This window comes from Lepidochelys kempii, chromosome 6 (assembly GCF_965140265.1).
Source record: "Lepidochelys kempii isolate rLepKem1 chromosome 6, rLepKem1.hap2, whole genome shotgun sequence".
Lineage (NCBI taxonomy): Eukaryota > Metazoa > Chordata > Testudines > Cheloniidae > Lepidochelys > Lepidochelys kempii.
In genome coordinates, this window is record NC_133261.1 from 31,267,165 (window position 1) to 31,291,825 (window position 24,661).

General features: G+C 41.8%; 1 protein-coding gene and 1 long non-coding RNA gene across 7 annotated transcripts in view; one reads left to right on the top strand and one right to left on the bottom strand.

Moving 5' to 3' along the window:
- The window catches only part of LOC140912650 (uncharacterized), a 56,051-nt gene extending 33,249 nt beyond the window's left edge, over nt 1-22,802 (top strand). The window contains exon 3 of the long non-coding RNA XR_012159332.1: nt 22,444-22,802. This is a non-coding gene — a long non-coding RNA (uncharacterized lncRNA). The remainder of the gene's footprint in view (nt 1-22,443) is intronic.
- NCR3LG1 (natural killer cell cytotoxicity receptor 3 ligand 1) overlaps nt 919-24,661 on the bottom strand; it is a 32,999-nt gene continuing 9,256 nt past the window's right edge. For 2 of the 6 annotated variants that reach the window (XM_073347378.1, XM_073347380.1), the window contains exons 3-11: nt 24,332-24,658; nt 23,480-23,590; nt 22,170-22,571; nt 18,125-18,436; nt 13,387-13,701; nt 11,032-11,343; nt 8,490-8,804; nt 6,961-7,020; nt 919-1,366 (exon numbers count right to left, since the gene is read on the bottom strand). In XM_073347378.1, coding sequence (XP_073203479.1) covers nt 1,053-1,366; nt 6,961-7,020; nt 8,490-8,804; nt 11,032-11,343; nt 13,387-13,701; nt 18,125-18,436; nt 22,170-22,571; nt 23,480-23,590; nt 24,332-24,658 — 2,468 coding nt within the window. In that variant the 3' untranslated portion in view covers nt 919-1,052. Of the gene's footprint in view, nt 1,367-6,633; nt 6,685-6,960; nt 7,021-8,489; nt 8,805-11,031; nt 11,344-13,386; nt 13,702-18,124; nt 18,437-22,169; nt 22,572-23,479; nt 23,591-24,331; nt 24,659-24,661 lie in introns of all 6 variants that reach the window. The other 4 variants (XM_073347381.1, XM_073347379.1, XM_073347382.1 and 1 more) reach the window with 4 other exon arrangements.

Genomic DNA, 24,661 nt, shown 5'->3' on the forward strand with positions numbered 1-24,661 from the left:
GTTGGGTGTTAAAACCATTTTCCTTAGTTCTTTTATCATAGGATCATTACAGTCTCTGGCCAAGAAATCAAAGTAAAAAAATACTTGAGATGGAGGAAAAATGGTCTAGACAACTTCAATCCTGCGGAAGAACTTGGGTCCTGAATAGTGCATATTTTCTCAAACCCTGGTTCTCCTGAGCAGTGTATTTGTATACTGTGACAGGGCAAGGCCAGATGGCTATAGAAAAGTAGTGGGAGATAGATATATTAGCTCCAGGCTAAACAAATCCCTGGTACCAGGATAAGTGAAATGGCAGCTGCTCCAGGTCAATTAAGACACCTGGGGCCAATTAAGAACTTTCCAGAAGGCAGGGAGAATGCTAGGTTGATTGGGACACCTGAAGCCACTCAGGGGCTTGCTGAAACTAGTTAAAAGCCTCCCAGTCAGTCAGGTGGGTGTGCATGTCAGGAGCTGTGGGAGGAAGTTGCACTGTTGGAGAGGCTGAGTAGTACATACCATATCAGGCACAAGGAAGGAGGCCCTGAGGTAAGGGTAAAGTGGAGCTTGAGGAAATGAGGGCTGCTGTGGGGGAAGTAGCCCAGAGAATTGTACATGTCATGTTTCTAAAAGGTCAGCTACCATAGCTGATACTATTAGGGTTCCTGGGCTGGAGCCCGGAGTAGAGGGTGGGCCCAGGCTCCCCCCCCCACACACACCTTTGCCCCCTGATTAATCACTGAGACTGGGAGACAACAGAGACTGTGCAAGGAAGGATAACTTCTCCTCACCTCCCTCGCTGGCTTATGATGATAATGGCTCAGTAGACTGTGACCCTTGTCTCTAGAGAAAGAAGGGTTACGTGGAGGGTCACAATGAGCCTCTGAGGCTAGCGAAATCCGCCAGGAAACGCGGAACCCACAGAGGCTAGGACAGAGCTTTGTCACAATACGTTAATAAAGTTTTAATTCCTGAAAGAGGTTTTTTTTAAAAATGGACTAACTGTTCACTGAACCCTTGAAACACTGAAATAGAGTTGCTGTTTGATGGCCATATTGTTCACTGAAGGGAGATTATGCAAGTTTTAAAATGTATGAATCCTCAAAAGATTCCTCATCGGTAGAAACCTCACATCTGATCTTGCATTCTTTGTCCTGTTCTTCAGGTTTAAAAGTTACAGAAGTAATAAAACCAGACTCATCCTCACAGTCTGTGTTCTCTATTCCATCTTCAATGGGGTATTTTCCCTTAAACCAAGAAACATAGGTACTCTCCATAGTCCATGCATGTACAAAACAGCGAAGTGTCACATCCTCACCAGCCTTTGGGTTGCTAGTAATGCACTCTATCTTCAGGGTGTTAATCTCTTGATTGATGAGTCTAGGGCCTAAAGATAGATACAATTGTCAGAAAAAGAAGATTACAAACAAAGGCCTCAGCACCAGGGCCATTTCATTAATCAGCTGCATTCTGCTATTAGTTATATATTTTCCATGTACATGTCACTGATATCTTTTATGGTTACATTGATGTGATGGACTGTGAACCCCACAGGGGCCCTGAATGGGTTAATGTGGGCCTGAGAGGCCAATTATGTTAGTTGGCTGCACCCAGAAGGACAGCCAGGCTTAACTGATCATGAAGCTCAGCTGGGCAGGAGCAGGCCAGTTAGTAAAAAAGAAGCAGTCTGTAGCAGAAAGGGGACTGGCTGGCTGTAGGCTGCGGGTGGGAAGGGCTGCATGCTGGCATCTGGCTGAAGCCAGTGAGGCTGGGGTGTAGGAGCAGGTTGGGTGTAGGGCTGCGGCTGACCCCTAACTGACAGGAGGCTGAACACTGAAACTGACAAGGGGTGGGGGGCATAGGCGCCAACTCCATGGGTGCTTCAGGGCTGGAGCACCCACGGAAAAAAATTAGTGGGTGCTTAGCACCCACTGGCAGCACCTCTCACCTGCCGGTGGCCCTACCACTCAACTCTTCCCCCTCCTGCCCTGCAGTGCCTATCGCCCACTGCAATCAGCTGTTTTCCAGCGTGCAGGACACTCTGGGAGGAAGGGGGAGGAGCAGAGACGGGGTGCGCTCAGGGGAGGGGATGGAATGAGGAGGGAAGGGTTGGGGGTGGGAAGAGGCAGGGTGGGGACTTGGGAGAAGGGGTGGGGTGGGGCAGGGCCTCGGGCAGAGAAGGGACAGGAAGAGGCGGGATGGGGGTGGGGGTTTGATGTATTGATGTAGGTGACGAGAAGTTTATAGTGCTCATTATGAAAGCAATTAACTGCATCTTGCAGATGGGGGGTGGGAAAATGAAAGGATTAAAATCATAGCAAAAAAAGCAGAAAAATATCTAAAGATCACATAAATATCTCAATAGATCACATTCATGCAATTTTAAATGAAGGCAATAACACAGCTTAAATAACCTGGTCTTAATGATCATTAGCTTGAATGTGCATATTTTAATAATGCATGGACAGGAATTTAAGTCATCTTTGAAATGTCAAAAAAGCCTAATGTAATACTGGTGCAAGAAACATGGCTAATAAGTAAACTAGTGTTCAATCTACCAGCTAGTAGATGCAGCTGGAAAATTCATAAAGAAGATGGAATGGGACAAGATCACTTACTGAGTACCAAGGCTGAGAAAATGTCAAAAACACAAGAGGAGTTCCTAGCTGGAATTTTCCAAAAGCTGACTGGGGCTTTTTCAGGAATAAATGTGATGCAAATTTATGCAGAAATGGTACAGGTGATAACCTAGGAGAATTCAATAACGTAATAAAAGGAATTACAGCAGCAGCTGATCTGGCATCTATAAAACATCAAATCGTCCCAGACTTAGAAATCTGGATCCTGGTGGAATAAGGATTGCAAATTAGAATGAACAATAATGACTTAATGAATTATAAACTATGTAAGGTGGTGGCACAAAGAATTATCAAAAACACAAAAAAAGAAAGCTGGAGAAAATTCTGTAGGGAAATTGAACAAAGAATCAAAGCCTTCAGAAATATATAAGCAAATTCAAAGAATGAATGGACTTCAAAATAAAAGTAAATGTATACCTGGTCTTATTAAAAACAATGAAAGTGAGGTTTCCAATGTAGGAAAGACAGGCATTTTAGCAAAAGAATTCCAAAAAGGACAGTAGTGATATGAATTAAAACAATGAGTTTCGTGAAAAAGGAGGTTTATTGAGGATAACTGTTAACTATTAAATGGCTAGAGAGAATATACTGATGATGTGTTAAACAAAAATTTTGGTTTGCAGGAGCTTATTGCAATCATTAGAAAAAGGAAAAATGCAGCTACAGGTAAAGATAATATATGTAATTAACACTTGCCAGAAGGGAGTCTGGTTATATAATGATATATGAGAATAAGGACTGCTGCCAATAGAATGGAAACCACCATTGGCGATATCAATTAGAAAATCAGGTAAGGTACATACCAGATCTGATGCTTATCGGCCTATTGCCCTCATATCATGTGTTGGAAAAATCATGGACAAAATGAAACATGTAAGACTAGTGGGATACTTGAAGAAAAATGATGTAACTGAGGTACAAAGTGGTTTCAAAAAAGGAAGATGGACAGTTGAACATATAGTAAGAGTAGAAACAGAAGCACAAAAAAATCGTAAGGGCTTAGACCTTTACAATAACTGTCTTCCTGGACATTGAACAAGCATATGACATGGTAGAGAGGGAAGGTCTCCTATATAAACTGGTCAAAACTAGAGTAAAAGGGAGAATGTTTTGGAGGATAAGGGACCTCTTAAGTGACAGAACTATACAAGTCAAACTGGGAACAGCTTTATCAAAAACCTACAAGCTTACAAATGGAACTCCACGAGGGTGTATTATCAGCCCTGCTTTGTTTTCCATTATAATAAATGACCTTCCAGAAAGTGTGCAGATAGGAATAGGTATTTCCCTTTTCGCAGATGATTGTGCTATATGGACTAAGCAAAAAGACTTTAAGTAGCATGGAAAAGACAAATGAAGCACTCCAGAGAATTTCCAAGTGGGGAAATGATTGGGGATTTAAATTCTCACTTGCAAAAACAAAAGGAATGCTTTTAACCAGGGAGAAAATCTGGGAAAATTTGACTTACTTCTTTATGATGAAAAAATTCAGACAGTTCACAAGTTTATGTGGTAGGAGAAGTGTCTGATATACAATAACTTGGACAGGTCACATAGATAATAAAAAAGTAAGATGAACTTACTTAAAAGTGTAGATGGAAACAAATGGGGTGCAAATAAGACGATACTAATGATGGCGTATAAAGCATTGATAAGGCCAGTTTAGACTACAGAACCCAAGCTTCTGGTTCAGCCTCGAAAACAACTCTTGGCCCTGGAGCAATTCCAGGTTTCTAAGCTCTGAGAGTGGCATGTGGCACAATAACCCCAGTGTCTGTGCTGCAAATAGCCACGGGAGAAGCACCTATAAATCTAAGGATGAAACTATTAGATCAAACCTTTTGGGCAAAAGGTAAAAGGGAATCATGAAAACAGAAGTAAACAACAGATTTATGAGGATTACTGAGAGCTTAGTAGACAAAATGATATAGGTGGCCAGAGACTTCTTCATACTAGCAGGGTCAAAAATGGATAAAGGGGATATGTAAAAAAGAAAAATTGAGAGAACTAAAAAATTTTAGCCATGGGAAATCAAATTACAGCTGAACAGTTATTCCAACATTTGTAAATTTGGAGCTGTATGAAAAAAAATGAGGGAAGGAAAAAAAAACATGACCAATGAAATTTCTGAATTTATTTATGAAAAATGGGGCCAGCTTTGACAAGTCTATACAGACAGATCAAAAGATGACAGCACTGGTAGAGTGGGAACAGGCTTGTATGTTCCTAGTCTTTGAATCCAGCAATCAAAAAGGCTATCAAATTAGGTGACCATTCTGATGGCTGAAGTAATGGGGTTAAAGCTGGCACTAACCTGGATAAAAGATGTGCGACCAGCTGCAGCTGTAATTTTATCTGATTCCTTGTCAGGCACAATGACAATTAGAACAGGGACTTGGGAAAGCAGAAATGACATAATATGTGAAATCATGTTCCTAACTACGGAAATAATGCAAGTAAGTAACAACAGCATGGATTCCAGTGCATATCAGAAGGCCTGGAAATGAGATGGCTGACAAAACAGCAGAACATGCTCTAAAAAATTAGGAGATTGATATTGAGATACCCTTAAGTAGACAAGAATTTAAAAGTGTGGCCATGAAGAAACTTGTAAAGGAATGGCAAGATTGTGGACCAAGAAAACAAAAGGACAAAGGTTCTATGATATATGCTCAAAAATCAAAGATAATACTATACTCCACAGCCATGACAGAAAAAGTGAAGTAGTTATTTTTAGAGTATTAGCAGGTCACTGTGCTTTATATAAGTTAAACTTATTAAAAAGACATAAAGACGGGCTGTGTAATCTGTACAAAACCACAGAAACCGTTGATCGTGTTCTATGGGAAAAAAGTTTCTTTATGAAATACTGAGTCTGCTTGGCATTAAAGACTTTTTTCTAAAGGGACTAGTGAGAATGTCAGGGAAATTGAATAGTGCCAAAAAAAAAAAAAAAACCCACCCTGGCTACATTTCTTTAAGGAAACTAGACTGAGTGACTGGATATGGGGTGAGGGGAGGTGGGGGAAACTTGGCTAAAAAAGAATGAAGAAAGGGGCGGTCATAGTCTTGTACGATGAGGTTGCTGCACCAAAAAACAAAGACAAAGAAGGGGGACTGCCAGGAGAGAGAGCTTGCAGCCACCCTGTGGGAACAGAACAGTGGTAAGAAGGAAGCCCAGGGAGGAAGCAGCAGCCCTAAGATCCTAGCAGTTGAGGAGCAGAAAAGACTGGCAAGCAGCTGGGGAGGTAGTAGCTACTGGGTTGGAGCAGGCTCCTGCAAGAGAGAAGGGTCAACTTAGAGAGGTTGTGGTGGAGATGGCTTGAGAAAGGCTAGATAGGAAGGAGCCCAAGGAAAAAGCAGCCAGGAGTGGGACTGAGCAGACCTGACTGCTGGTTACAGTGTCCCTGGGCTGGAACCCAGTGTAGTGGGAGGGCCTAGGTTCCCCTGTCAGCCTCTGGTAAGGTGGTGTGAACCAGGAGATGGGCAAAAGGACATTGGAAAGCCTTAAGGAAAGGGTGTGAGGACCAAGGGCCTGGAGTTGGGACCAAAGACCCTCTTGTGAGGAAACTGAACTGTTCTATGTTGAGCTTTCTATTACTCTGGAATTAATTATGATGTGGTCACAGGGCCAAGTTATGGGAAAAGAGACTAGACAGAGAGAGACCACTGGCTGGGGGTACCATATTGGAAGAGAGCTGTTATTGCCACGCCTGGACATAACGAGGTGCTCCTGCGGTGACAGAACCCTTTCCCAATTAATTAACTGAAGACAAAGTGGCATAGGTTCAAATCGTCCCTAAGCAGGGACCACTTGTGGAGTTTCCAGCAGATTATTCCTCCAGTTGGGGGTGGGGAGTGGTGGGTTTGCTACCTCCCTGTGTGGGACAAAAAGGGGTTTCAGTCCCCAAATCCCAGGATTCTTGTGAATATGCTGGAGACCAGGACCATCCATGTGGAAGCCCTGTATGTTCACATTCCTTCTCTGGTCTCTGGACTTCTCCAACTACCCTACCTGCCATGAACCTCAGAATTCCCCTCGGCCATCCTCAAGGGTGTTCCACAGCTGAAAGGGAACAGTCCAAAAGTTAGGAGGGGGGTTGAGTTGATTCTTTCTATGCAAGGTTGAACTACCACTATCCTGCCTGCCCCAACACACATATCCCTGATCCCACACCCATAGGAGAAATGGGAAGAGGATGCCATATAGACAGCATTGCGGCCTTCTCACATCTCCCACTAGGCTTTTCATCCCCTGTGCCTGAGGGGACAAAGTGATGGGTTGGACCATTGCTATTAGACGGAGGATTTGCAACTTATCTCAGTTAGATATAAAACTCACTCAACGTGTGGTTCTGATTTCCAGTCAGAGTGGATATATCTCCGGTGCTGGTAGAAAAATCTGTAAAGTAGGAAGAAATACCACGTTATCTATAACAAGCATACATTTATCATCGGGGTAGTTAACAAATCAGTAGGAAAACACACAATTATACACATTACGAAATTTTGTATGGTTCCATGGCATCCTTATAAATATGTTTTCATCCCGTTATTTAATACATCTGTTTTCACATTCACTGTCAGAGGACCTGATCCAAACTCCTCTGAACTCAACAGAAGCCTTTTCACTTATTTCACTCATTTCACTTATTTTCTCTGATCATTAAAACAAGCCAAGTTTTGAGCATGAGTATCTCAAGAAGTTCTATCTCCATTTTAATTATAATATAACAAGCCATTTTCTCTATAAAGCTAGGGAAGTGGATATAGTTAGTTCAGTGGATGATGCTGGGAGGGAAAGTTAAGGTTCAGAAGTGAATTCTACATTGATACTTGTATAGAGACTCAAGCTTATTTAGGGTCTGATCCTTGACACCTTTACTCACACTGAGTAGTATCTTGGCGGCAGATTTTCAAGGTATTTAGATGCTTAAAGATGGATAGGCAAGTTTACCCTGCCTAAATACTTTTAAAATCTGTCCCTTCCTTCATTAGCCAGTTCCACTGAAATCAATGAGAGTATCTGTGGAGTAAGGTGTTACCCAACCTAAAACTGGCACTGTGATGGAGTGCACCTGGCCTTTGTGGCTCCCCACAGGAGGCCACACTGCTCTGCTATAGCCCACCCCAGGAAGCAGCAAAGTGAAACAGAAAGGAGCAGCAAAGATGAGTCCTCCAAGCCTGCCTAGAGAGGCTTCCTGGAAGCAGTCAGTCCGAGCCTAGCAGGCTCAGATAAAAGGATCTGCAGAGCCTTAAAAGGTTAGTTCCTAGCTGGGACCAGAGGACAAGGGTGCTGCGCTGCGCTGCGCTTTTGAGCTTGAGGGAGAACTAGAGTTTGTTTCTTGCTGCATTTGCTTAAACTGGGTTTGCAGGGAGAGAGAGAACCTAAAATCCTTAGCCCTGAGGGAATGGTGACACTAAAACAGGCCAAGTAGGAAGAGGCCCAAGGAAGAAACAGCAACAAACTAAAATCAAGCAATGTGCACTGCTGTTTATAATGTCCATAGGTTGGAACCTGGAGTGGTGGGCAGGCCTGGGTTTCCCCTGCTGCGACAATGGCATAAACCCCAAGAAGGGGACAGGGCGTAGGTGAGAGCCAAAACAAAGGGCTCAGAGCTAGGGCTGAACATCCTAGTAGGGGCAACAGGACTGCTCATTTATTGAACTCTTTACTACCCTGGAAGTGATTCATTTGGACTCTGTGACTCAGCCAGAGGGCCAAGTCATGGAAGACCCACCCGGGTCAGTCAGCAGCTTACAGGAGGCACAGGGTGAGAAAAGAACTGCAGTACCACACTCAGCTGCTAACAGGCACTCAAGAGGTGAGTGCCTCCCATCGCAGGCCCTTAATTAAAAAATCCAACTTACCATCGAGTTTCAATATAAACGTTTTATCTGTGCAGGAGTTTGTTGCTGGATGAATAACCTCACATCTGAATGTTTTTCCAATATCAGATGCATTAGCAGTAAATTGTGTTTTCAATGTAGAGAAACATAAATGATTTTTTCCAATGTGGGTATCTATGTTATGATTGTCTTTAGGTAACTCTAACCAGTCTTTATACCATGCAACTTTTATATTTTCCGGTGCAAAATCTGATATGGAAACTTCAAGACAGACAGTCTCATTGACCTGGGGTGATGCGGGTGTTGCTCTAATCTCAGAAATGGCAGGAGACTTTGCTAAAAAGGAGGGATAGTTTTCCATTAGAAACACAGTACAATAAAACAATCCTGGGCACTATCAATGGGATTATCAAGAAAAGAAAATTAACCAGCAAAAGAGAAAATATTCACTTTTTTTTTTAAATGGGACAGAGCACCTGGGCTTGATCCTGCACAAGGCCATGTGCACAGTACTCTTCCATATAAGCACAGGTTAAAAGTGTTAAGCAGAACAGAGAAAGCCAGGGAATTTGATCCTGCATGAATGAGTTCTGCCACCAAATCACTTTTCTCCAGGAGCAGGAGTAAGGCCAAAGAGTGGCATGTGCTGCTAAGCACTTCATTAGAATGATGAGGATTGTGATTGAATACATATGTCAGGAACACCCATCTGTAGGGCCCTATCAAATTCATGGCCATGAAAAACATGTCACAGACGGTGAAATCTAGTCTCCCAGCCATGAAATCTGGTCTTTTGTGTGCTTTTACCCTATACTATACAGATTTCATGGGGGAGACCAGCGTTCCTCAAATTGGGGGTCCTGACCCAAAAGGGAGTTGCAGGGGGGTTGCAAGGTTATTTTAGGGGGGTTGTGGTATTGCCACCCTTACTTCTGCACTGCCTTCAGAGCTGGATGGCCGGAGAGTGGCGGCTGTTGGCCAGGTGCCCAGCTCTGAAGGTAGCACCCCGCCAGCAGCAGCAGCGCAGACGTCAGGGTGGCAATCCCATACCAGGCCACCCTGACGTCTGCGTTGCTGCCGCTTTCGGAGCTGGGTGGCTGGAGAGCAGCGGCTGCTGACTGAGGGCCCTGCTCTGCAGGCTGCAGCGCAGAAGTAAGGGTGGCAATCCCATACCGGCCCTCCTTACTTCTGCCCTGCTGCTGGGGGCGGCTCTGCCTTCAGAGCTGGGATCCCGGCCAGCAGTCGCCGCTCTCCAGCTGCCCAGCTCTGAAGGCAGCGCCGCCCCCAGCAGCAGCACAGAAGTAAGGGTAGCAGTACCGCAACCCCACCTCCTACAATAACCTTGCAGGCCCCAGCCCGCTACTCCTTTTTGGGTCAGGATCCCTACAATTGAAACACTGTGAAATTTCAGATTTAAATAGCTGAAACAATGATATTTACTATTTTTTAAATCCTATGGCCATGAAATTGACCAAAATGGACTGTGAATTTCATAGGGCCCTACCCATCCGCAATCCATGTAAGAAGGGGAAGGTAGAGACTCTAAGGATATGTCTACCTTACAGTTAGAAACCCGCATGACCCATGTCTCGGGCTCATGGGGCTCAGGCTGTGGGAGTGTAAAGTGCAGTGTAGATTTTCAGACTTGGGCTGGATCCTGGGCTCTGGGACCCTCCTTTCTCGAAGGATCCCAGAGTCCAAGCTCCAGCTCAAGTCCAAACGTCTACATCGCAGCTTTACAGCCCAAGCCCCAAGAGCCTGAATTAGCTGACACAGACCAGCTGCAGGTGTCTAACTGCAAAGTGACTATGCCCATTTACAGACAAGATACATGTTAGGAGAGACTTGAGAGGAGTGTCGCTTTAGTTTTAACACATTTTCCAGGGGGAGGAATCCCAGATCTTTCTGAAACCTGGAATTTTAAATGTCTAGCAAAAGACAGACAAACCTTGGGTTTAACTTCAGCCTGTGTCAATCCTAATTTCTGCCAACGTGAACCGATGCACAAGGCCCCAGAGGCAAAAAGTCCCTCCGGGTGGGGTGGTGTGTAAGGGGAGTTCTATGGACTGCTGCTACACTAAAAGTAGCCAGCAGCGGGGTATAGTCAAGGGGGCAGACTAACAAAGGTCTTCAGGTGCTTAAAGATAAGTGCTTAGTTGGATTTATGAATGGGTCTGGCAGGTTAAGTGCCCAACTGCCGCTGAAAAGCTATTGCAATTAGGCACTGATATCATATAGGTACTTTTTGTAGATCTTACTAGGCTCCTATCTGCATCTTTAGGCACATATCTGCCTTTGAAACTCTGGCCCTAGATCTTTTCAGCAGACTCCATCTCTGGGACTCCCATGCAGTCCTGACTGGAGCCTAAACTGCCCCTGACAAAATACAAGTAGGGAGAGCAATACCCAGGTGAATCTCATTGTTGCTAGAAGATATAATGTACACCCTCCTGCACCATGGTTGGTGGATCTGGCCAGCTATCGGTAAAACAAAAATATTTTTTTCCTCATGCTCTAGAAAACTCATTGCTCTATTGTAGACCCACAGACTTGTTAAACATACCTGGGAGTTTTAGATACACATTTTTTGTAATGGGCTTTGTCAGAGTCTTGTGCATCACCATTATACCAAGCTTTCTGCCATAATCTTGAGCAGAGGGTATTAGCTGAAGACCAGAAGACGTATAGAAAAGGCCCCTGTTATCCTGCTTTGGCTCTTGTACTGATGAACCCTCCTTGATTACATCTTTCTCCTGAAACCACTGGACTTGAATATCGTTGGGAAAGAAATCCATGATTTCGCAGGTCAGAGAAAGGGGTTTTCCATACTCCACATCATTTGGACTAAGAACAATACTTGTAATTCTTGGGAAATCTGCAAAAAGTGTTGAAATATATTTTATCTGCACAAACAAAAGGAATATTCAAGAAGGTACTACTGTTGTTTGTGTTAATATTAAATATATACAGAGTAGAGTGTGAAGTTGATAGCTGTGGGGTCTGATACACAGGAAGTAACCAAAGGCTCAGAGTTAAGGAAGTGACTGTGCTTTTGGTAATTTAAACACATTACAAGAATAACTTTGCAATCCCCCATAAAAACATGTATATAACTGGCCAAGGGAAGTGAAGTCCTACACTCAATTTGATGACATTTCTGTTTTTATCTGGATATAATGCAAGAACTCTTAAATGCTGCATCTGCTCAATTCCAAAATTTCAGGAAATGTTATAGACATCAGTGGGCAGAATGCTATTGATTTTGGTGAAAAATGGAAAATCGGAAAGGGGGATGAATGAAGATGGGCGCTATCATCTGGTTAGCATAGACAACAGCTTCAGCCACTTATCTAATTGTCTGTAGATCCAATAACCAGTTGATGGCACCCATTAACACATTCCAGCCTAACTCCCCCCACCATCTAAGCTCTGCCCATCTTCCCAATAAAGTTTAATATGGTGACATCCTGAATGACTTTTATCTCCCACAGAGAAAGGGGGGGGGACCAAAAACAAACAAAAATGGTGAGGTGGGAATAGAGTGGCAACTAGAGTGGCATGAGCTGAAAGAGGGGAGTAGGGAGCATGGTGGACTGAGAGTGCACCCAAAGCCTCTAGAATGGCAAAATGTGAGACCTTGGCAAAGGGAAAAATGGGAAGCACATAGAGATCTTACCATGGGGGAGAGCTAATGGAGGGAGAACACAGAAACCCTGGGATGGAGGAAGAATGGAGAACAATGGTACAGGCCTGGGGGGCGGGAACAGACCCCTGCCAGGGTGTGAGGGTGCAGGGAGTCCCTACAAAAGAGGGGGATAGGAGGGTGGCATTCAGGGAACTTGTGGTGGAGAATGGAGGGATGCAAGGGTCCCCTGGTGCGTGCAATGAACTTGGCCTACAAAAGCTATGAAGTTTGACCCCTAATTTATATACCTTTCAGTAATTGTTCAGCTATAGAGCTTTTCTAAAAAATAGTTCCTTCTTTGCTTTTTGGCAGAGCTCCCAGTAAGTTACGTCATACTTCTAGTCTTCAAAAGGACACGGATAGGGAAATGTTCCATATCTCCTAAGAATGCTTGTTTTCTCATTGTTGATCATAAATTTTTTAAGCTTCCTAGAGTCTCTTAAGCCTGAGATTGTGAAATTTGCCTTAGGGATTTGGACACCTAGTTCCCATTAAAGTTAATGGCAATGAGGTATCCAAATCCTCTCAGTGGTTTTGAAATTCTCAACCTAAATCTATCTTTACTGAGTATTTTTCCCTACGTTGCACACACTGGCTTGTTATTGTACGGTTGCTCATCAGAAATCTGTTGGCTATTGATACTGGGACAAGTAAGTGTTTTACTTGATTAAAATATTCTATGTTCTCCCCTCTACATGCAAGGGGAAGGGAGTAGAACCTTGCGGAGCCAGACTGGGTGGTAAAGAGGGCAGGAGCAGCATTTTCACTGCATGTTCACTCCTTATCCTCACACCACACCTCAACCCTGTGGGGGCAGGGTCTGTGGCCAGTGGGGAGCTGTGCTATGGCTGGAATAGGTAGGGGAGAAGATGCTCCACACAGTATTCCTCCTGAGTCACTAATGAGATATCTCCAGGAGAGTTCCTGCCCCCCAAGGCCCGTACCATTGTTCTCTGTTCTTCCTCCATGCCAGGGTTTCTGTGTTCTCCCTCCATTAGCTCTCCCCCAGGGTAAGATCTCTATGTGCTCTCCATTTTTCCCCTTGCCCTTTGCCAAGGTCTCACATTTTGCCATTCTAGAGGCTTTGGGTGCACTCTCAGTCCTCCATGCTCCCTACTGGTCCAAACAGCATCAACATCTGCTCTAGGCCTGTGCCCTTCCCATATAACATAAAGAAGACTAAAGGAGAAAGCAGGATTACCTTACACAAAGAACAGACAATTCAATAGTCACCTTTTAACATGAGAGGATAGGACTTCTTCGTAGTTCTGTTGCAATGGATGACTTCAATAGTGAACTCTACTGCATGGTCCTCAGGTTCAGGTGTAAATGTCACCTGGCTTACTCTGTGGTACAGATTTGTTGCTGTATCAAGTTGAGGGTCCTGGGTTTTAATTGCAGCCTCGGTGAGTTCTTCAAAGCCTCTCATCCAGCGCACTTGACACTGTGCTGGGTGGTAATCTGTCACCTGGCAAGATAATGTGACGGCCTTACCACTCTCAGGGATACTGGGCTCACATACAATATTTGAGACTTTTGGAATAAATACTGCAAATAAAACAACAAATAAGGCAAAAGTAGAATGATTAGGCAGTTGAGAGAAAACAGAAGCTAAAGTACAGACCTTCCACTGTGTTTCTATTAATAAGAAATTCACAATAGCTCCCAATGACAGCAAAGATCTTAACAGCTGCATGTGAGCAACAGGAAAGGAAGGAGAAAAATAACAGAGGAAAATAGGAATGAAAATGGGAATAAAACTCAGGGGAAGAGGTAGAGACTCTAAACGATACAGTTCTGTAAAAAACAGCACATCCTGTCTGTCAGAAACAGAAGTGTTATCTCTGTGAAAAGTATCAGAGGGGTAGCCATGTTAGTCTGGATCTGTAAAAGCGGCAGAGTCCTGTGGCACCTTATAGACTAACAGACGTATTGGAGCATAAGCTTTCATGGGTGAATACCCACTTGTCAAATGCATGTTAAAGTGGGTATTCACATGCTTCTGACGAAGTGGGTATTCACCCACGAAAGCTTATGCTCCAATATGTCTGTCAGTCTATAAGGTGCCACAGGACTCTTTGCCATTATTACATCTCTGTGAAAGTCTGTTTCATTATTTGATGTCTTATTTTATTTATATATTGTGATAGACCCAGACCAGTTGGGTACAGCAGATTAGAAGAAGGTAGATATACTGGCCACTGGATTAACAGTTTTCTGTTCCCTGACTGACCAGAGCAGGGGCTTCTCCAGGGTAATGAGAACACCTGACTCCAATTAACCTGCAAAGAGTCAGGTGAGGCCATTAAGCTAATGTGACCACCTGACTCTAATTAAGGCTCCTCTGATAATATAAAAGGGCTCACTCCAGTCAGGCAGAGAGGAGCCAGGGGAGAGGAAGTGTGGCTGAAGGGCTGGTTAATGAAGACACCCTCAGTCATTGGTAAGGGAGAAGCAGGAGAGCTGTGGGAAAGTTGCCCAGGGAAATGTAGCAACTCTGGCAGTAAAAGGTTGGCTGCCAACAGCTGCTACCGTTAGGGTCCCTGGGCTGGAACCCGGAGTAGAGGGCGGGCCCAGGTTCCCCCCAACCCACCACTACAGAAACACTTCCTGGGAGGGGAAAACAGGCCCCTGTCAGGACAGAAGGCTAAACTATTTTGGCATGAGGCCACAGGAGCAACAGAGACTGTGGGAATTCTCTCACCAACCTCCATTGCTGGCTTATGACGAAAAGGGCTCAGTAGACTGTATCCCTGGCCCTAGAGAGAGAAGGGCTACGTGGAGGGTTGCAGTGAGCCTCTGAAGCTAGCATAAACTGCCTGGAAGCGCGGGACCCACGGGGACAAGTTCGGAGCTCTACCACAATATATATATACATACACATATACACACTAGGGCTGTTGATTAGTTGCAATTAACTCAAACAAATTAATCACAATTAAAAAAAACTAATTGCAATTAATCGCAATTTTAATTGTACTGCTAAACAATAGAATACCAATTGAAATGTATTAAATATTTTGGAAGTTTTCTAGATTTTCATATATATTGTATTCTGTGTTGTAATTGAAATCAAAGTGTATATTATTTTTTATTATAAATATTTGACTGTAAAAATTATAAACAAAAGAAATAGTATTTTTCAATTCACCTCATACAAGTACTGTAGTGCAATCTTTTTGTCATGAAAGTGCAACTTACAAATGTAGAAATTTTTTTTGTTACACAACTGTACTCAAAAACAAAACAATGTAAAACTTCAGAGCCTACAAGTCCACTCAGTCCAATTTCTTGTTCAGCCAATTGTTGAGAAACAAGTTTGTTTACATTTAGAGGCGATAATGTTTACAATGTCACCTGAAAATGAGAACAAGGCATTTGCATAGCACTTTTGTAGCTGGCATTGCAAGGTATTTACATGCCATATATGCTAAACATTCATATGCCTCTTCATGCTCCGACATGCTTTCATGCTGATAATGCTTGTTAAAAAAAAATGCATTAATTAAATTTTGAGACTGAACTCCCTGGGGAAGAATTGTATGTCCCCTGCTCTGTTTTACCCACATTCTGCCATATATTTCATGTTATAGCAGTCTCAGATGATAATCCAGCACGTTGTTCATTTTAAGAACACTTTCACTGCAGATCTGATAAAACGCAAAGAAGATTTCTAAAGATAGTTACAGCACTCAACCCAAGATTTAAGAATCTGAAGTGCCTTCCAAAATCTGAGAGGGACAGGGTGTGGAGCATGCTTTCCGAAGTCTTAAAAGAGCAACACTCCGATGCGGAAACTACAGAACCCGAACCACCAAAAAAGAAATTCAACCTTCTGCTGGTGGCATCTGACTCAGATAATGAAATGAACATGCGTCGGTCTGCACTGCTTTGGACTGTTATCGAGCAGAACCCGTCATCAGCATGGATTCATGTTGCCTGAAATGCTGGTTGAACCATGAAGGGACATATGAATCTTTAGTGCATCTGGCACATAAATATCTTGCAATGCTGGCTACAACAGTGCCATGAGAACGCCTGTTCTCACTTTCACGTGACACTGTAAGCAAGAAGCGGGAAGCATTATCTCCTGCAAATGTAAACAAACTTGTTTGCCTGAGCAATTGGCTGAACAAGAAGTAGGACAGAGTAGACTTGCAGGCTCTAAAATTTTACATTGTTTTATTTTAGAAGGTTTTTTGTACATAATTCTACATTTGTAAGTTCAACTTTCATGATAAAGAGACTGCACTACAGTACTTGTATTAGGTGAACTGAAAAATACTATTGTTCTTTTACAGTGCAAGTACTTGTAATCAAAAATAAATATAAAGTGAGCACTGTACAGCTTGTTTTCTGTGTTGTAAATCAATATATTTGAAAATGTAGAAAACATTCAAAATATTTAAATAAATAGTATTGTTATTTTTTAATCATGCCATTAATCGCGGTTAATTTTTTTAATTGCTTGACATTATATATATAGTGTGTGTGTGTGTCTATATAAGCTATATTGATTTCCCAGAGGAATGCTTTAGAAAGTAAAACATGCCACATTTATGTACAGTAGTTTACAAATGTCCCCAACCTCCTTGAGCAGTGAAACTTTGCATGCACAAAAACAACGAGGACTCCTTGTGGCACCATTTATTCTTTTGCGCAGAGACTGTCCGGTTTGGCCAATGTATAAATAAATAAACACAAATCTGACATCAGGAATTATAACATTCAAAAACCAGTAGGAGAACATTTCAATTGCCCTGGTCACTCAATTACAGACTTAAAAGTGGCAATTCGTCAACAAAAAAACTTCAAAAACAGACTCCAACGTGAAACTGCAGAAGTGGAATTAATTTTCAAACTGGATACCATCAAATTAGGCCTGAATAAAGACTGGGAGTGGATAGGTCATTAAAAAAACTAATTTCCCCATACTAATTTCCCCCTACTGTTACTCACACCCTCTTGCCAACTGTTTGAAATGGGCCACCCTCATTTCCACTACAAAAGTGATTTTTCCTCCCTTGGTATTCTACTGTTAATTGAATTGTCTTGTTAGACTGACTCCCCACTTGGTAAGGCAACTCCCATCTTTTCATGTACTATGTATATATACCTCACACATCTGATGAAGTGGGTTCTAGCCCATGAAAGCTTATGCTCAAATAAATTTGTTAGTCTCTAAGGTGCCACAAGGACTCCTCCTTGTTTTTGCTAATACAGACTAACATGGCTACCACCCTGAAACCTGTTTGCATGTGCAGGCATCAGTCTGGGATCAGAAAAGAAATGTTGGTAACCTGAACCAAGCACAGGATTTTTAAAGAAAACTCTGGGGGAGGAGTTAGCTCTTGGTTTTCTTTTTTAGATAGTAAAAGTATAAAACGTGATCCTGCACTTACCCACTCATTTTTCTAGTCAGGCAAAACCAGCAGTGATTTCAAAGGGTATTTTGCCTTCATAAGGAGTGTAAGATCTGGCCTACAGAGAGAACACAGAGGCCTTGCCTTCACTAAGAAAAAACGTGGTTTGTTTGGGTGTTTTACATATGTAAAAATCCATATTTTAATACATGTTAGCTCACTGAGGTGACACCAAAGCTCCTACTTATTAAAATTGCAATGGTCTTGTCTACCAGAGGATTTTAACGTGTGTGTTAATGTATAAAAATACACCCGTTTTCCTACTGGGGATGGGGCCTTTTGATGAAATTCACCCCCATGTAAAGATCTAGCAGCTCTAAGCCTATGCAGCAGTTAAATCCACAAAATGTGGCTTTGATGGTGCCTAGGCCTTCTGCTGGCCCTCTGTGGAGGGCTGTATTTCCCCTTTTAAAAGGGAGCACCTGAGTACTGCAGAAAGTGACCCAGAGATCGATAATTTTTTGCTTTAAAAGCAATGTGTGTGTTATGGAGATGGTTGATACAGTTTTCATTTTACTATTAAAATAGTATTTTGAGAATTAACTTACTCAAATTTTCCAGCTCCCAAGAAGATTCTTTATACTGGTGTGAGCCTTTAAGTTTAGCTTTGCAGATGAATCTCCTTCCAATATCCTCAACTGCAAGACGTAATATTAAGCTACTGGTGCAGAAGAAAAGTCCATGTGGTCCACTTGTCACGTCACTAATGAAGGGTTTCTCTGGCACTCCATCATCATCTTTATACCAAGCCAATTCAATTGTTTCAGGGTAAAAAGAATGAATTCTGCAAGTCAAAGTTATAGGCTCATCTGGTCTTGGCACATCTGTAGAACATAGGATTGGATCCAATACTGGCATGGCTAGAAAGTAAAACAATGAGATTTGCGCATTTAACAAGAATCAGCTTTTTAAAATGTGATGATCAGCACACGACCAGTTCTGTAAGGTACTGAGCACCATCTGCTCCCCTAGAAATCAATGGGATTTGGGGGTGCTGAGCATCTTGCAGGAGACCTTATGTCTAGACTCTTCTACCTCATCCATCTCATTTGCTATCTTAAGACTTTGTACTCAACATACATGAGTGTCATAGTTCACTCAAATAAAATATTTTACAGTAGGCCAAATAAAATATTGAGCTCAGGTACACCTAAAGGTGAACTTAAAAGATCAGAATCACAAAATAAGCAGTTAAATTCAAGCTTCTCTCTCTCTGCAGATTTCTACATGTGTTTGCAAGGGAGATTTTCTGATGTTTATTCAGGAAAAATCTACCCTATTGCCCACAAGAAGAATCTCTTTGGACATCTATCAATATTGTATACTGCACAGAAAGCAGACGTTACATACTGCTACCTCTAACTTTAGGCAGAAAGCTGCTTTATTAATGCACTGTATGTAGAGTTACACACTAATACAGCTGTTCTACTAAGCAGTCAGTCAGTCTGAGAAAGCAGGACTAGCTGTCATCTCAAGTCTAAACCCAATATATAAATTTTAGGAGCAGATACAAAAGATCAATTAAGCTATAAAGAGCTTGAAATCACAATGTCCAGGGGAAAAAATAATTCTCAATCTACATGTAACAGTTGCTGTTCCAACACTGAAAATGTGATGCCAAGACAACAAATCTATTTTAAGCAGCTAAACTCACCCAGGTTGTCAATCGTAGAATATCAGGGTTGAAAGGGACCTCAGGAGGTTATCTAGTCCAACCCCCTGCTCAAAGCAGGACCAATCCCCAACCAAATCAATGACACAGTAGAAAAGTTCTGTGCTATGGGGTCAAGTTCAATATACAGTTAGTCCCTGGTTTTAAATGAGAGTTGGTAGTATTTTCCCTCTGCTGATACTCACAACTTCTTGTCAACTGTTGGAAATGGGCCACCTTGATTGCATTGCCCTCATTAACACTACAAAAGTAATTTTTCCTCCCGGGGTATTCTCCCCTTTTTGTCAACTGTTGAGAATAGGCCACTTCCACCTTAACTGAATTGGCCTTGTTAGCACTGACCCCCCACTTGGTAAGGCAACTCCCATCTTTTCATGTGTTATAATATATATTCCGCTTACTATATTTTTCACTCCATGCATCTGATGAAGTGGGTTTTAGCCCACAAAAGCTTATGCCCAGATAAATTCATAAGTCTCTAAGGTGCCACAAGGACTCCTCATTGTTTTTATTCCAATTAAGGAAGCCACTTTAATTTTAACATGCCACAGACCATACTTTCTTTGGGCCACGATGCACAGGCCAGCATGCCAGCAAGGCATACTTCCCAGCATCTGTAATTGCTTCTTGACTCTATGTATATCTCAAGTGTAACCTTTTAAGTTCTCCAATGCAAAATTTACATGATATTTTCTGAATACTTAAAAGGGTCTGTTATTCACAAGTATTCATGTTTCCAAGCAGTCCAAATGAAAACTAGGGAAACACCTTGTGACTTTACTAGTTCTTGGAAAAATATGAGAAGATACCTAAGAATTCAGTTCTGAGATACTAACATTACCACATAGATAGGATATAATATGTTACCAACAGCAATGCCAAATAAGGGAAACTAAAGCCATAGATCTTCAAGCAAAGGGAATCTGGGGTAAAGTATTATATATAACCACAGAGACAAAGAGCACCAAGCCTCAAAATGCCATGAATGAAAAACCCAAGGTTAAATGCTGCCTGAATTTCCCATCAGATGGCTTTGCAATGTGGAGCTAATATTCATTTTGAGAAGAAATATTTTATTGTAATGCCAGCTATGAACCTGTCAACAATAAAATTGTCAACAAAAGTCATTACAAAATTATTCAAGATAGCTAAATCCAAAGCTGACTGCAAAGAGTTACAGGGGGATCTCAAAAAACTAGGTCACTGGATGAAAAAATGGCAGATGATATTCAACATTGAAAAGTGCAAAGTAATGCATGTTGTAAAAAAATGATAGGGTCTAAACTAACTCTTACCACTGAATAAAGAGATCTTGGAGTCATCATGGATAGCTCTCTGAAAACTTCAGCTCAATACACAGCAGTGATCAAAAAGGCTAACAGAATGTTAGGAACTTCCAGGAAAGGAGTAGAAAATAAGACAGAAAATATCATAATGCCCCTATATTGATCCTTATTGTGCAGGCACCTTGAATACTGTGTCCAGTTCTGGTTACCCCATCTCAAAAAGGATACAGTGGAATTGGAAAAAGTTCAGAGAATGGCAACAAAGATTATCCAAGGCATGGAACAACTTCCATACAAGAAGAGACTAAAAAGATTAGGGCTGTTCAGCGTCAAAAAGAGACAATTAAGGGGAAATATGATAGAGGTTGTCATAAATATAAAGGGAATGGTAAACACCTTTAAATCACTCCTGGCCAGAGGAAAAACCCTTTCACCTGTAAAGGGTTAAGAAGCTAAGATAACCTCACTGGCACCTGACCAAAATGACCAATGAGGAGTCAAGATACTTTCAAACCTGGAGGTGGGGGAAACAAAGGGTCTGTCTGTCTGTGTGATGCTTTTGCCAGGACCAGAGCAGGAATGCAGGTCAGAACTCCTATAAAGAGTTAGTAAGCAGTCTAGTTAGATAGGCGTTAGATTCTGTTTTGTTTAAATGGCTGATAAAATAAGCTGTGCTGAATGGAATGTATATTCCTGTCTTTCTGTCTTTTTGTAATTTAAGATTTTGCCTAGAGGGATTCTCTATGTTTTGAATCTGATTACCCTGTAAGGTATTTACCATCTTGATTTTACAGAGGTGATTCTTTTACTTTTTCTTTAATTAAACTACTTCTTTTAAGAACCTGATTGCTTTTTCATTGTTCTTAAGATCCCAGGGTTTGGGTCTGTGTTCACCTATGCAAATTGGTGAGGATTTTTATCAAGCCTTCCCCAGGAAAGTGGGTGTAGTGCTTGGGGGGATATTTTGGGGGAGGAGACGTTTCCAAGTGGGCACTTCCCCTGTTCTTTGTGTAACACTTTGGTGGTGGCAGCTTTTAACCTAAGCTGGTAAGAATAAGTTTAGGGGGTCTTTCATGCAGGTTCCCACATCTGTACCCTAGAGTTCAGAGTGGGGAAGGAACCTTGACAGAGGTCTATACAAATAGGAAAGTGTTATTTACCCTTTCCTACAATACAAAAACCAGGGGTCACCCGATGAAATTAACAGTCAGCAAGTTTAATACAAGCAAGAGGAAGTACTGTTTCAGTCAACACATGGTTTACCTGTGGAACTCACTGGTATGGGATGCTGTGATGGCCAAAATGTATAACTGTGTTAAAAAAGAACTAGATAAGTGAATGGAGCATAGGTCCATTAATGTCGATTAGCCAAGATGGTCAGGGACATAACCCCATGTCCTGGGTGTCTCTAAACCTCTGACTGTGTGGGAGGGGAAGACAGGTAGATCAATCCAGTATTGCCCTATTCTGTATGCTTCCCCTGAAGCTCTGGCACTGGCCACTGCTGGAGACAGAATACTCAGCTGGATTAACCATTGCTCTAACTCAGTATGGGGCAGTTCTTATGTTCTTAATTCAGACAGTAACTGAACTTGAAGAAGCTAAACTTTGCGTACTGCAAAGCACTTTGCTTACCTATGACCTTCAGTGTTGTTGTTTCAATAGCCGGATGTTGCTGAAGGGCCTCGTGTATGATTTCAAGAGAAAGTTCTGCCTTATCTAGCTCATGCACGTTTGGAGATATATGAATGATGCATGGAACTTCATAAGTGCCATTATCTAGTGACTTCAAGTATATCTGAAACTGAAAATTCTTTGACTTAGTCAGGAGAGCAGCACTTTCCCCATCTTGCTGGATGTCATCCTTTTCACTGTTCCAACAGTAAATTTTCTCCTTTTCTTTTTGTAGATACTTTTTCAGAAAAAAAGCTACAGTTATAGGTTTTGGACGAAAGCCAGAAAATTGACAATACAAAGAAGTGTCTTCTAAATGCTTCATTTCCACATTCCCTATGAATACCATTATTGTTGGTGGAACTGCAATAAAATATGAAAATATGTAAGTTAGTTGCACAATGCACCATGCTGGGAAGAATGACACTAAAAGGTGAACTGCAATTTTTCTATCTCTGCTGCATAAGTTACACTGTATTTCTGTATGCTAAAGCATTGTGCTTACCAACATTAACTATCTTTACCAATGCTGAATTTTTAAATATACCATATGGTTGAATTCCCTTGATTCAAATGCCCCAATTGTTGTTTCTTCTCCACAATCCTTAGTAGATAAGTGACTATATGGTCAGATACATACAGTCCTCAAATTTTTAGTCTTTCACATAAATCTTTCTCAATAAAGGGGTATCTGAGCAAGGGTTACATCTCCCTTTTTATGTATCAGTATTTTTTCTGTACAGTTAGTACTAAAAAAATAGATCATATTGTTAAAAGTTATCACTTTAAGTTAATTCCAGTTACTACTGATGTTGTGTTTGTATGGAAGAATTCAGAATGACACTCTCACTTACTAAACCAATAAAAGGCAACTTTAAGAGCAAATCCTTTTGTGACAGTATATGAAAGCAGAGCATTTCTTACCAAGCCTGTCACTTCTCCTGTTTAATACCTATCATGTTCCAATTTGTTTAAAATGTTCTAGTCAAATACAAAATAATACCTAATTTTTTCCCAAAGGGCTTCAGAGGCAGTGAAGGATTCAGTGAAAATGGGGGTTGAATAAGCAGGGGAACAAAAAGCAATGGCGTGCCCTGCTTTTGGGACATTTGACTAACCTTCAGTTAACCGATGGGTGGCTAAAGAGCATTCTGAGGTACTGATTGTTGTTAGTTTGTCCACTAGTGTTAGCTCTTGTGAATATCTGAATTCTAAGTTTATTAGTTTCCATTAGGATTTCATTAGCACAGTGCACCTTTAAAACTACTTACTTTTCTTAAAACACTTATTGTACACGAAAACTCCCAAACTGAGCACAATAATACAGGCTATTATTGTTCCAATGACAGCTCCAATTAAAATGCTTGAATCGGACCTGGGGGCTGTGAATGAAAAAAAAAATCTGATAATCCTAAACTTGCTCAAATCAAAGAATTTAGTGAAACATATCCACTCCTTCATTTCCTTGTTGAATATTTGAAATGTCACAGAAAAGTTAAAGTAGGCCTAAAATTATAACCCACTGAACTACAAAAGAGACCACAGAATAACTGCCAGGTATGTTTTGCTGTATCAGATCAGAGCTTCCAAAGGTTGTAATAAGAGACCACTAAGAGTACTGAAACGCCCACTTCAAACATTACATATTTGCAAACCTTCACGGATGAAGACCACAAAAAAGTGTTGCAATGTATTGTAGAGTCAAAAACAGCCTTTTGTTAAAGACAAGTCTGGATCAACTCAGTGAGCTTAGAGAGGCACCAAAATGTTGTTAGCCTGACCTACCACCAAAAATACACGCCACTAAAATGGTGCACCTGGAACAGCTCTAATATCCAAAGGTGTCCGTGGCACCAACATATTTCAACCTCTTCTTTTTGCAGACTGGCACTCCTGGGCTGCTTTGCCAGTCCTCCCATTCCACAGCTGTTTCTTTGAGTGTCATTGCATGGCCAGTTCTCCTGCCCCGCTGTCTCTCCTAAGTGACACCTGATATCACTGCACCCCAGGGATAGCAAAAGGTTGACATGGTTTAAATTCCTTCAAAAGAGGTCTAGCCACAGCATTCTGGAACACATGACATATCAAAAGAAAAGAGATAAGACCTTAAAGGGGATGGATACCTGTGACAGTCAAGATGCTATTGAGAAGTAACTTGGCAGAAAATGTTTTGTGACTCACAATACATCTGTAGACATTTCCATTATCTTGCAAAGACGGTTGCAGCCTTAATTTACTAGTGACATTAAATGTGCCATCTTCATTTTCTACAGAGGCTCCTGTGCAGATATCCTCTGCTGTTATGCTACTGTCCTGATTATTCTTTGAAATCTTCATCCACTTAATGTCAACCGAATTTGGATAGAACTTATTGACTTCACATGACAGAGTCTTCTCCTTGTCGCTTTCTATTGTAACTTCCTTTGGAGACAGGCTGACAGTTGGTTGAGCTG